Consider the following 11,259-nt stretch of genomic DNA (forward strand, 5'->3'; position numbering starts at 1 on the left):
CCTTTGAGCATCCTGACCCAGACTGCCACGCCGCTGTCGCGAGTCTTGCCCTGTCTCGGCCAAGATCCGGGCGGTGCGCCCCCCCGCCCCCCGCTCCTCTTCGTTCGAGCCCCCCTCTCCAACCTGCAGCTCGGCTTCCCCCTCCCCCCACCTCCCCCTAGTCCGGCCGCCGGACCTCCTGGACCCCTCTCTGCCACTCTGCCCCGAGTCGTTCCGGTCCCCGACCGTGTCTGTGGCCGCCCTCCCCCGCGCCCGCACGGCCACCATGCGTCCCCTCTATTCCTGCCCCGGGAGCCCCTTCCCCCATATCTGCCCGGAGTCCCGCCTTCCCCTTTCCGATCTCTGCCGCGAGTCCCCTCCCCCTCAGCCTGGAATTGGGGCCGTGTCCCCCTCGCCCCTCCAAACCCCTGTCCCCCAGGCCGAGCTCTCCATTGGACCCGCACCCGAATCCCGCGTCGGTCTTTGGCCGGACCTCCCCCCCATCCCCCTCCATCCCTCTTCTCCCACCACCGGTCCTAGAGCCTGGCACCCGACGCACTCTCCTGCAACCCTGGAGGCTGGCATGGTTTGGGGGGTGGGGCGGGGGGGCTGTAGGCTGTGAAGTTGGCGGCCACTCCTGCGGCCGGCCCGGTCCGAGGGCACAGCCGCGGGAAATGCTCCGCGCCACGGCTAGTGCAGAACGGGCGACCAGTCTGTTGCCCGCGGGGGGGAGGGGCGCTCGGACCGAGAGATGCCGCCCGCCTGCCCGCCTTGCCAGCTGCCTGCCCGGCCCCTGGCTGGTGTCCTCTGGCGCCCCCTGCCCGCAGCCCGGGACCCACCGCCCCTTCTTTCCGCGGACAGCCCCGGGTTTCCGCAACCCAAGCCGGTTAGGTGTCTGCGGGACTGACGCTGGGGAGTCCCTGGGGAGATGAGGTTGGTGGGCGAGGCCAGGTGCCCTAACACTCCTGGTGGTCGGGCTGCGTGCTCGGGGGAGGGAGAGGGATGGTGTGGATCGCTGGTCACCCCAGCAGCAAGTCAGGGACCCTTTGAGCACCAGGCACAGCTGGACGGAACCTGCTTTTCAGGATGCTCTGGTTGCTTGTTGGGCTTGAGTAGGTGTCTCTAGGGATCTTGTGTCTGCCTACCCCGTCACATTCTTCACGAGAAAGGGGCAAAGGTGGGTTCTCTGGCGCGGGCATGGAGGAGGCTATGGACAAATCCACCTGACCCGGGGACAGAGCAGACACCAGAGAGTGGGGCTCAGCAAGGACACCCCAGCGATGTTTTGGGGAGATGAGGAACCGAGACTGACAGGGAAGATCTTCCTCTCTTCTTGCTTTCTGCCTCCCTCCTCGCTGTCCCCGCGTGTCCTCTTGCCCACTCTCTCTTCAGAAAGGGGCAGGACTCGCTGAGGGTGTGTGTCAATGGTGGGTATTTCTGTAACACAAAGGGAGGTTCTAGTTGGTCTCTGCTCCCCTCCCTTCTTCCCTCCCTCCCTCCCTCCCTCCCAGTCCTCGGCTACTGAAGGTGAGTAGCCGAGAGTCAGCTTTTGATCAGGTGACCTGGGTTCAAAAGCTGTTATCTGGCCCCTGCTACTTAACCTTTCCGAGCCTCGGTTGACCCTCTGTAAAATGGGTCAGTGACCACTGCTCCCTACAGTTGTTGGGAAAGAAACCAGATTTGTTCTATGGAGTGTCTGAGACCTATCAAAATCCAATGATGATGCCTCATAAGGTTTCCCTTCAAAGCCAAGGTCAGGTCCCTCTCTACGACTAATCCCATGGAGGAGCATAAAACGGGTTCTTCTTCCTTCGTGCTAGCTAACCTTCAGAATAATAAAGACAGAAGATACCTTCGCGCGCCCCCCCCCCAGCCTCTAAAGGGTCCAGGAAGCCTGTGACTGTTAGTTTCCTCCTCTTCCTCCCTGCTCCCGCTACATCTAGACCCTCCCAGCCATAGGGGCAGCAGTGAAGGCCAAGCCAGGGGCTCTGAGGTCTAGATTCAAGGCTGGAGGCTAGGGGAGTGGAAGAGAGCGAAGTCAAGGCGCCCAAAGGCAGGCAGTCGGTTAGAGGTGGCCCACACGGAAACCAGCCACTCCTTCCCTCTTCCCAGCCCTCGGAGATAAGACATCAGGAACTTTCGACGTTACTTAGCGTTTGCAGGTCAGCGAGGGGCAACCTGGCCTGAGAGCCGTGGAGTTTGGAGAAGCCTAGCATTGGCGTGAGTGCTTCAGCGAAGGGCTAGAAGGAGGAGGAGGACGAGGAGGAGGAGGAGGAGGAAAGAGACACGAGTCCGTGGTGGTCAAGTCGGCTATTCATATTCTGGCGGTGTGGCCGGACCTGGGTTCCAGCGGGGAGTGGCAGCCGCCCAGCTACCCTCCCGCCGGGGCAGCCCTGACACCGGGGAACAAAAGCTTTCGGTTCCTGTAGCAACCGCTCCAGCTGCTGCAAAGTTCCGGGGAGGCGGGCGGAGGGCGGCTGAGTCACCGCCCCCTCCCCTGCCACCCGCGCGCCCCCATCCCCGGGGGCCGCCCCACGTCTCTGTCCGCTCGGCCAGCCTCTCCCTCGGTGTGTGCGGCCGGCCTCCGGAGCGACCCTCCCTGTCACCGGTCCGGGAAGGCCTCACCCGGGTCGCCTGCGCCTTCGGTCCCGCCCCCTAGCCTGAGAGGCTGGAGGGAGGGTGTGCGCCTCCCTGGGTGCCAGAGCTCTCGGAGAGGGGTCCGAGCACCCTGCCCCCGGCTCCGAGCACGGGCGGGGAGACCCGGAGGCCCCGCGGCAGGCACCGATGAGGCTGAGGCTGAGTGACGGGCGCGTGAATTGGAGCTGCCAGGTGGATAAACGCGACGGATGTGCGCGTCGCCGCGCCCCCTCCTCCGCTAGTCGCCCCTCCTCCGCTCAGGGCCAGGACTCCTCTCCCAGTGTCCAAGCTCACAGCTGGTCCCCCAGTAGACAAGAGTGGATCTGATCCCGGGGACCCCCCGGACAGCCCCACCCCCTCTGCTCTTCATCCTCCACTCCCTCCAGCTGCCAGAAAAAAAGCCTTGGGGTCCTTCTTTGGTGCAGAATGGAAGCCCCAAGCTGGGCAGGCCTGTGGATTCTTCAAGGATCCTGGTTCTCTCCTGAACCTAGGCAGAGAGGACTCTTGGGTATTGGGAGTTGAGGGCGAGTGTTAGCTGAGGACCGCGTCCCTGAGACAGATTACCCGAGGCAGCTCCTATCCCATCTCAGTTCAGAAAAGCCCGGAAGCCTTTTGACCCTCTCCATCAACCTTTGCTGACCCAGGAAGTTCTGCCTTAGAGCTGACCTTGGCCTTTCTACTGTCTAGCACTTGTACCTTGGGAGGGTCTGTGGTCTTCCTGGACTGGGAAATGACAAGACCACTCTCTTGGATTAACCCAAAGAGCATTCCCTGCTGCAGGGGCCTGGACCTCAGAAAACAGGAGTATCAGCCTGATTCTAAGAGACCAGGGACAGAGCTCAGAAGTTTGTGGTGGGTCAGGCTATGTGTTGGAAGGCTAAAGGAGAAGGCAGGTGCCATTCTGAGGGGAGTGATGACACTCTATTCCCCAGAGAGGGAAACTGAGGCCCTGGTGGGTACGCATGGCTGACGATCACTCGGATGTCCTGGAGGCTAGGATCTTTCCAAGTCTTTTTCCGGGGTGTGGGCCCTGGGTCAACGCCCCTAGGAGGGCAGGCCACCCCCACACACCTCAGGAAGCTCTTGAATAAGGCCATGGCTGTGACCTTGAATAAGGCCATGGCTTCAGCTTCGTCTTTACCTTAATGCGAATGAATGCCTCGCCTTACCCTCAGTCTCATTTGGAAGCAGGAGCTATGGAGCAATGAAGACCATTCCCTAAGGGCAGGGTAAAATCCTGGAGTGGGCCTGCGGTGTCTGAAGGAGACTAGGTGGACACGGGAACTGGCCAGTGTGTACAGGTGGCTCCCGTCTGGAGAAACCAGACCTCGGCAAGGACCAGTTTGGATTTAGTGGGTTTTTTTTTTTTTTCCACAGGGAAGGGGCAGTGGGCAATCCCACCCAATACTTAGCTGTCATATACACAGCCGCAGGGCCACGCAGCTGTGCGCGTCCACTCGTGGGGACAGAGGCATCCCTGTATGTACGCAGGGGTCTGACTCCACTCTGTGTGCGTGGTGTGCGCCTTCTCACATGGAGGACACTGTGAATGCTTGTCCACACATCTATCTGTGCACTCGTGCTTCTGGGCCCGTATGTGTGTGTCTCTGGGCCCAGGTCTGTTGAGGTATACACGAGGAAGAGGTTCCCCGCCTCGCTCTAGGTGGGGGAGGGGAGGCCAGTTATAATGAGACCCCCACCTCCCCTCTGCTGAGCTGCAGCCATGGCCTGAATTTTGCAGCCTGCTTAAAAATAATTGGGGGCAGCGAGGGGGACAGGGGGAGGGATTGGATGTCACTTGTCATCATCTGCTGGTTTCGCTGGTTGCTGTAGTGGTTCGGGACAGGCATGATTTCGGGAGGGAAGGCCAGGGCTCCTGTGCCTTTTTCAGCTTTGCAGGGCAGAGTAGGGCAGAGACAGGAGCCTGCTCTGGCTTGTGTTGGTCTTTGGGGCAGCTCCTCTTCAGTGAGTGAGCCTGGTGACGCTGCCAGGGAGTGGGGGTGGAGGCGGTGGTGTCTCCTTCCTTTCCAGGATGGTTGGGGTAGGACAGGTGCATGCCTGTCCCTGGGGCTTGGGCCTGGCTCAGAGGCGCCCCATGTGGAGAAATAACACTTAAAGCTCTGTGAGTGCCACAGCTGGATGGGAGCACTGGGGTTCAATTCCTGTCCCCTGCTCCTGGAACTATTTAGAACTGTCCTGGGGGAATTTGTCCCTAATAGGCAGCGGTATCTTAGGAAACCCTAGCTATACCTATAAGCAGTCCTGTGGTCCCCAGAAGGAATCACTTGTCTACCAGGCCCGAATCCTGAGCAACAAGTTAAGGGAAGGTACAAGAAACTCTTGGGGCCAGGGCAGGGGAGGGGAAGTGGATCATGGGCCTGAGCTGAGGTCCTGAATTCCAGCTCTAACTAGTCCGCTTTCCTATGATCTTCAGCAGGGGGCCTTACATTTTCTCTAACACGGAAGCTCTGATTTATATGGGTCCGTGCCGTTCTGTGGGCTGAGTGGTGGCGGGGAGGAGGGAGGCTGTGTGGTTGTGTTAGAATTGGGCTGGAAATGAAGCCCATCTAGATTTGCACCGGGCTGGGTTTTTTTTTTTTTGGGGGGGGGGCAGTGGGGTAGAGACTGGGTGGGAGAGGCCAGAGGTTGTCCTCAGGTGTGATGGGGAGAAGGTGGTCGCAGCTTTCTAACCTGACTGCCCTGCAGCGTGGGTCTTGGGACCCATGTGGCCTCTGCCTGCCTGGAGTGCATTCATACTCGCTGGGAGATCAGCCGAGCTTAGCCCTTTGAGGGGAGGGAGGCTTGAGAGCAGCCGCAGGGAGAGCACACCGAGGGTGGCTGGCCCTTTGCCAGGTCTTGGAAGCTAATTCTGTGGAGAGGAGGGGCCTATGATGGGAATTACTGTGCCCATTTTGTAGATTAGGAAATCAAGGTTCATGAGGCTCGCCCAGCCAGCAAGTGGCTGGCTGAGCTGGGCTGAATCCTGGTGCCTCTCTCCTCATTCCCATAGCAGCGGTACCCATGGCATTCACACTGGCAATATCCTGTCTTCCACAGGCACGGCTGGGTTGGGCACAGTTCCTGGCACCTGGCAGCGACTCCACCCCTTCCTCTCTTGCTCAGTGGAGGGAGGGAGTGAGAACACTGTTCCGGGAATAACCTTGAATCTCGCTGATTTATAAAAAAGCAAATGGTTGTCAAACATCACCGCTTTGACTGTTGGATCACACACGGCACTCCTCACAGCCGATCTCACGACACACTGTGACCGAGAGCGGTAGCTCTGGAGGATAAAGGGCCGTGGGGATGGCAATGGATGTGTGTGTCAGGCCCAGACACCTCTGGGTGGCGTGTTGAATGGGAGGAACTGGACAATGACCCTGACCTCTAAGGGTCTGCAAGCAGCCAAGCTTCCTCCTGAAACTTTTCCCTAGGCTAGCTCATTTTGCCCTTGCGAGTTAGGTGAGATGGGTAATTTTGTAGGAAACCGTGAGATAGGCACAGCCAAGAAAAAGCAGGGCACGGAGAGGTCACCTGCCTGGTTTAAGGTCACACAGACATACCCAAGTGACTTAAAAGAGCACGGTCGGAACTCAGGCCCACTGCTCTCCACTGGCCACTGGAGCCTCAGAGCACTTGCCCACTGACCTGGGGCCCAGCTTACTTCTGTTCTTTCCCACAGGGCAAGGGACATAGGATGACCCCAGCCTGTCCCCTCTTACTGTCTGTGATTCTGTCCCTGCGCCTGGCCACGGCCTTCGACCCTGCCCCCAGTGCCTGTTCTGCCTTGGCCTCGGGTGTGCTCTACGGGGCCTTCTCGCTGCAGGACCTCTTTCCAACCATCGCCTCGGGCTGCTCCTGGACGCTGGAAAACCCCGATCCCACCAAGTACTCCCTCTACCTGCGCTTCAACCGACAGGACGAGGTGTGCACACACTTCGCCCCCCGCCTGCTGCCCCTGGACCACTACCTGGTCAACTTCACCTGCCTGCGGCCCGGTCCCGAGGAAGCCGCAGCCCAGGCAGAGTCAGAGGTGGGGCGGCCCGAGGAGGAGGAGGAGGCGGCAGCGGCGGCGGCGGGGCTGGAGCTGTGTGGCGGCTCGGGCCCCTTTACCTTCCTGCACTTCGACAAGAACTTTGTGCAGCTGTGCCTGTCGGCTGAGCCCTCCGAGGCCCCACGGCTGCTGGCGCCTGCGGCCCTAGCCTTCCGCTTCGTGGAGGTCTTGCTCATCAACAACAACAACTCCAGCCAGTTCACCTGCGGCGTACTCTGCCGCTGGAGTGAGGAGTGTGGCCGTGCTGCGGGCAGAGCCTGTGGCTTTGCTCAGCCGGGGTGCAGCTGCCCCGGGGAGGCTGGGGCCGGCCCTGCCACCACCACGCCTCCTGGGCCTCCAGCAGCCCACACCTTGTCCAATGCCCTGGTGCCCGGGGGCCCAGCCCCTCCTGCTGAGGCTGACTTGCACTCGGGGAGCAGCAATGACCTGTTCACCACCGAGATGAGATATGGTAAGTCTGAGCGGGGGGCCCGGGTCGGGCGCAGCTTGGAGGGGGCTGACGGTGTCTTGCTGGTGTCCATGGCTGGCCGGTCCCTGCCACTTGCAGCGTCACTCACAAGATGTCACCTCTGTGCTCAGCCTTGTCCAGATGGGAAGGTCATCGGAATCAGATCTCAGCTGAGTGGGATGCAGATGAGGGAATGTGGAGCGATGGAGCTTTGGCAGGGGACCACTAGCTGGCCAGTAGAGCTCCCTGAAGAGAGGGCACAGGAGCACAGACCTGCAGAACAGGTGGGAAGGAGACAGGCCTCAGGAGTGGCGAGGGCATCCCAGGCAGATGGAGCAAGCAGAGTGCAGGGAGCTCAAAGTTGGAGCGGCTGAGGCAGACCCTGGCACTGTGGGTTGACAGATTTGCCTGGAGGCTGGGGCAAGAGATGTCTTCCTGCCCTCGCAGGTCAGTGTTTCTTTGGCAGTACCCCAGGGTCAGGGCAGAGGGAGGTAAGGAAGAGTGTGGCTGGGTGAAGAGGCCCGGGCCCTGAGGATGCCTCAGGGGGGCTGGGATGGCTTAGCTGCCGGTGTCTGTCTCCCCCACTGGGCCTATGTCTTCTGGGACCTAGGCTGCCAGCTGCTGGTGCTTCTTGCTGACTGGGCAGAAGCTCTTCAAGTCCCTTGCGCCTGCCTGCTCCCACACCCACCCAGCTTCGCAGCCATGGCCACCTTCCACTGACCTGCTTCCTGCAGCTTCCAGCCCCAGCTCCCCCTGTCCCCTGCCCCTGGCAGCTGCCCCCCCCCCATGCCTGCTGACCAGTGCTGAACCAGGACTGACTTAGGGGCCAGCGGGGAACAGGCACCAAAGATAGGGAGATGGGAGAGAGGGTAGGTCTGGGAGCTGGTCTGTTATTGGGAGGCCCTGTGCCTCTCTGGGACTCTGTCTCCCAAATGCTGGCCTATGTTGGAGAGGATGACAGATGCGTTTAGGTCTCACTGAGTATTTACAAGAGGGAAAGGAGGCTCACATGAGGACACTGGAGGGATTACAGAAGGGCAGAACCTTCCCTCATCCCTGTTTGGAGACTAGAGCCCAGGAGCTAGGCACGCTCTTTGACCTTTAGCATCGTTGGCAAAGGCATTGGTTTCTTTTGGAAACTGGGAGGTGCCCCTGTATCAGTTATAAGGGGGGTTATAACAATGGCTTCTTCCGATGCTTTCCAGGGGGGACCTTCTTGGCCTTCCCCGTGAAACGCCTGGCATTGTGCCCACCCGGACACATTGAGCACCCGGTGGCCTCTCTCCTAGGCCAGCTTGGCCTCTAACAGCGGTCGATGAAGCCATCCGTGTGACAGCCAGGCCGTGGGCAGGTTACAGGCCCTGGAGGCTGGCCTGGGATTTAGTGCCTGCAGGAAGAAATTGAATTTTGCTTCTTTGTCGAACATCAGCGGAGAGCGCCAGGCGTATATCAGGAGGTTTATGGCTCTTCCTGCGTGGTCACCACTGCTGTCACTCTGCAGGGCCTCCCCCATTCTGCTCAGCAAAGGGCGGGTTCTTTTGTCTGGCTTTCCCTGTGGTCCACCGGCCCAGTGGTTTGGAGTGGATGGAGCAAGGCTTTGCCCTCCTGGATGGGCACTGGCTGGGCAGGGTGCCATGTGGAGCACAGAGCCAGGAGCAGCCAGCTGGGCTTGGTTGAAGCCGGAAGCGGGATCTAGTTGGTAGCTAGGGCATCTTCAAGAGTCAGAGAGGGCTGGTCACCGGAAGGGCGCTATTTCAGAGCCTCTGGGAGGACTCTGGAGTCTGATACCAATGGAAGTCGGGTGGCTGGTTGTTCTTGAGGCTCTTGAAGCAATGATGCCTGAGCTGGAGGGCCTGGCTGTTTTCAGGCCTGACCTCTGCTGTGCCCCTTACCCCATTTGGCACCCCTTCAGGTGGTTGTTCTGCAGGGAGGGCTCCTGTGGGGAGCTGGCATGGGGCATGTGGCATCAGCTGACTAAGTGAGCTGAACTTGCCCAGCATACTGGTACCCAGCTGGCTGGCACAGCCCCTTCCTCTCCCCCAAGCAGGCAGAAGGCTCTTCCTCTCTGCCACCTCCTCCCTCCTGCCCAACCTTTCTGATGTGAGAGACAGGCGGGCACATGACTCAGTTCATTTCATGTGTCAGGGTGGGTCTGCTGGTCAGAAGCATTGTCAGGGCCCAGAGCACGCCGCTCTTCTCACCAAGACCTTGGGTTTCCTCCACATCATCCTCTATGTCACACCCTAGGATGTAGAATAGGCTGGCATGGGAGCTGCCAGGCAGAGAGCAAGGTTTGTGGGATGGTGAACAGGAAGGGACCCTCTGCCAGGAACTGGGACAGGGAAGGGAGCTGGGTTCACCCTCTTCAGGACATCCTTGAGAGGAGTCAAAGACAAAGCAGGATGGGCCCAGGGTGACAGGAGCTGATAAGGCGGCCAGGGGCAGTAGTGTGCCTTGGCCGGCCTCAGAGCTGAGTACGTTTGACAAGAGGGTACAGGCTCCTGTTAATTTCACGCAAACTGCCTTTGATAGATCTCTTGTTATTTTTGGTGAGTTGAGCCATAAATTTGTGCCATCTTGCTGCCGCAATCTGTTAAGTGTGGGGAGAGGAAGAAAGAGAAGGCAGGCAGGAAGGAGCTCTTAGAAGACTGGCACAGAGGCGGGCTGAGGCCAGAGCTGGGAGGTGAGTCAGAGAAGCGGTGCCCACTGCCGGGCCCGGCTGCTGAGGACGGGCCAGGCTCCCGCCCACTACTCCTCCAGGCCTGGGGTGGGGGCACTTTTGCCTGGTGATACCTGGGAAGCCCCCCCCGCCCCCCCGCCATCCCCTGCAACTTCCTCCCTCCTCTGCTGCAAAACTCTCTTCCCCTCGGGGCCCTTTCCCTCCAGGGCCAGAGGTTCTCCTCCTACCATCCCCTCATCTGCACTCCATTTCTGAGGCATAGCTACCAGGGGAGGCTGAGGATTCCCAGGAGGCAGGAGTGGCTTCAGATCCCCACCCTGCCCCTGCCACCAAATCACTTGGACAAGTTGCTATCTCTCCCAGAATGCCTCAGGGACCCAAGATCTCCTTTCCAACCCAGTGCCAGGGCCTCCAGCTTTACCCAAGCACCTCAGCCCTGGGGTTGGAACTCTCTCCTGGGCACAGTGTCTTTTTTTTTTTTTTTTTTTTTTACAACTCTCCCTCCATCTCTCTCCTGCCCATTCTCTGACCCCTCATTGTTGTCCTTTGAGGCCCTGCTTTCTACCTTCCTACCTCTATTTGGGCTGTTCCCCTCCCTGGGATGCCTTTTACCCGTGGGGACAAGAACTCTCCCATCCTGCTAAGCCTCATACACATGTGTGTTTCCACCCTGTAGCTGCTAGGGAGGACTGCCCTACCCAGGCCTGAGAGTAAGTTTTTTTTCACTCACTCCCATGTCTTCTGTGTTGGCTAAACTGGTCTGGTAGCAAGAAATGGGGCCTCACCTGCTTCCCTGAAGCTCCATGATAAGTAGGCAGGCCCTCTCTCCTACCGTGTAGCATCTCCTGGGGTCCTGTCAGCTTGACCCAGAATTTTCAGGCCTTTCACCATGGCCTGCCAGTTGCTCAGATACAGCATCACTGTGTCTTTATCTCTGGAGCTCCCGTCAAACCTTAGGCCAGCTCTGAGTGCGATCAGGGAAGACCAAGGCACATTTATGTACTCTCGTGTCACAGAGTGGCCACTGGCATACAGTGACAGTCAAGGCCACAGGCTAAGGTCGCCCAGTCCTGAGCCGTGTGACCATGAACAAGTGACTTTACTGCTGTTTTGTTGTCTGTGAGGAGGGGCTAGGAGAGCTGTACCCTGGAGGGATGTAAGAGCTCAGTTTGGCACCTGGCTACAGTAAGCTTCTTTCCTGTTACTAACGTCACAATACCACGGACTGGGTATGTTCTAAAGAAGAGACGTTTATTTTGGCTCATGATTCTATTCTAAGGCCAAGGGCTTGTGTCTGGTGATGACCTTCTTGCTGGCAAAATTCCTAGGTGGTATATAGCATCTCTCACATGCACGAGAGGGACCAGGTGTGCATGTGTCTCCTCTTTCCTTCTTTCTTTTCCTCCCTTTCTTTCTTTCTTTCTTTCTTTCTTTCTTTCTTTCTTTCTTTCTTTCTTTCTT

At 59.0% G+C, this 11,259-nt stretch overlaps 1 protein-coding gene across 1 annotated transcript in view; it reads left to right on the forward strand.

Annotated features, from left to right (window-relative positions):
- Adgrb2 (adhesion G protein-coupled receptor B2) overlaps positions 1-11,259 on the forward strand; it is a 60,817-nt gene that overhangs the window by 24,127 nt on the left and 25,431 nt on the right. Inside the window, 1 exon segment of the mRNA XM_055611357.1 lies at positions 6,299-7,121. Within this exon segment, the coding sequence (XP_055467332.1) occupies positions 6,314-7,121 (808 nt within the window). The 5' untranslated portion in view covers positions 6,299-6,313.

The sequence above is a fragment of the Psammomys obesus genome, unplaced genomic scaffold (assembly GCF_907164565.1).
Source record: "Psammomys obesus unplaced genomic scaffold, mPsaObe1.curated_primary_1811, whole genome shotgun sequence".
Classification (NCBI taxonomy): Eukaryota; Metazoa; Chordata; class Mammalia; order Rodentia; family Muridae; genus Psammomys; species Psammomys obesus.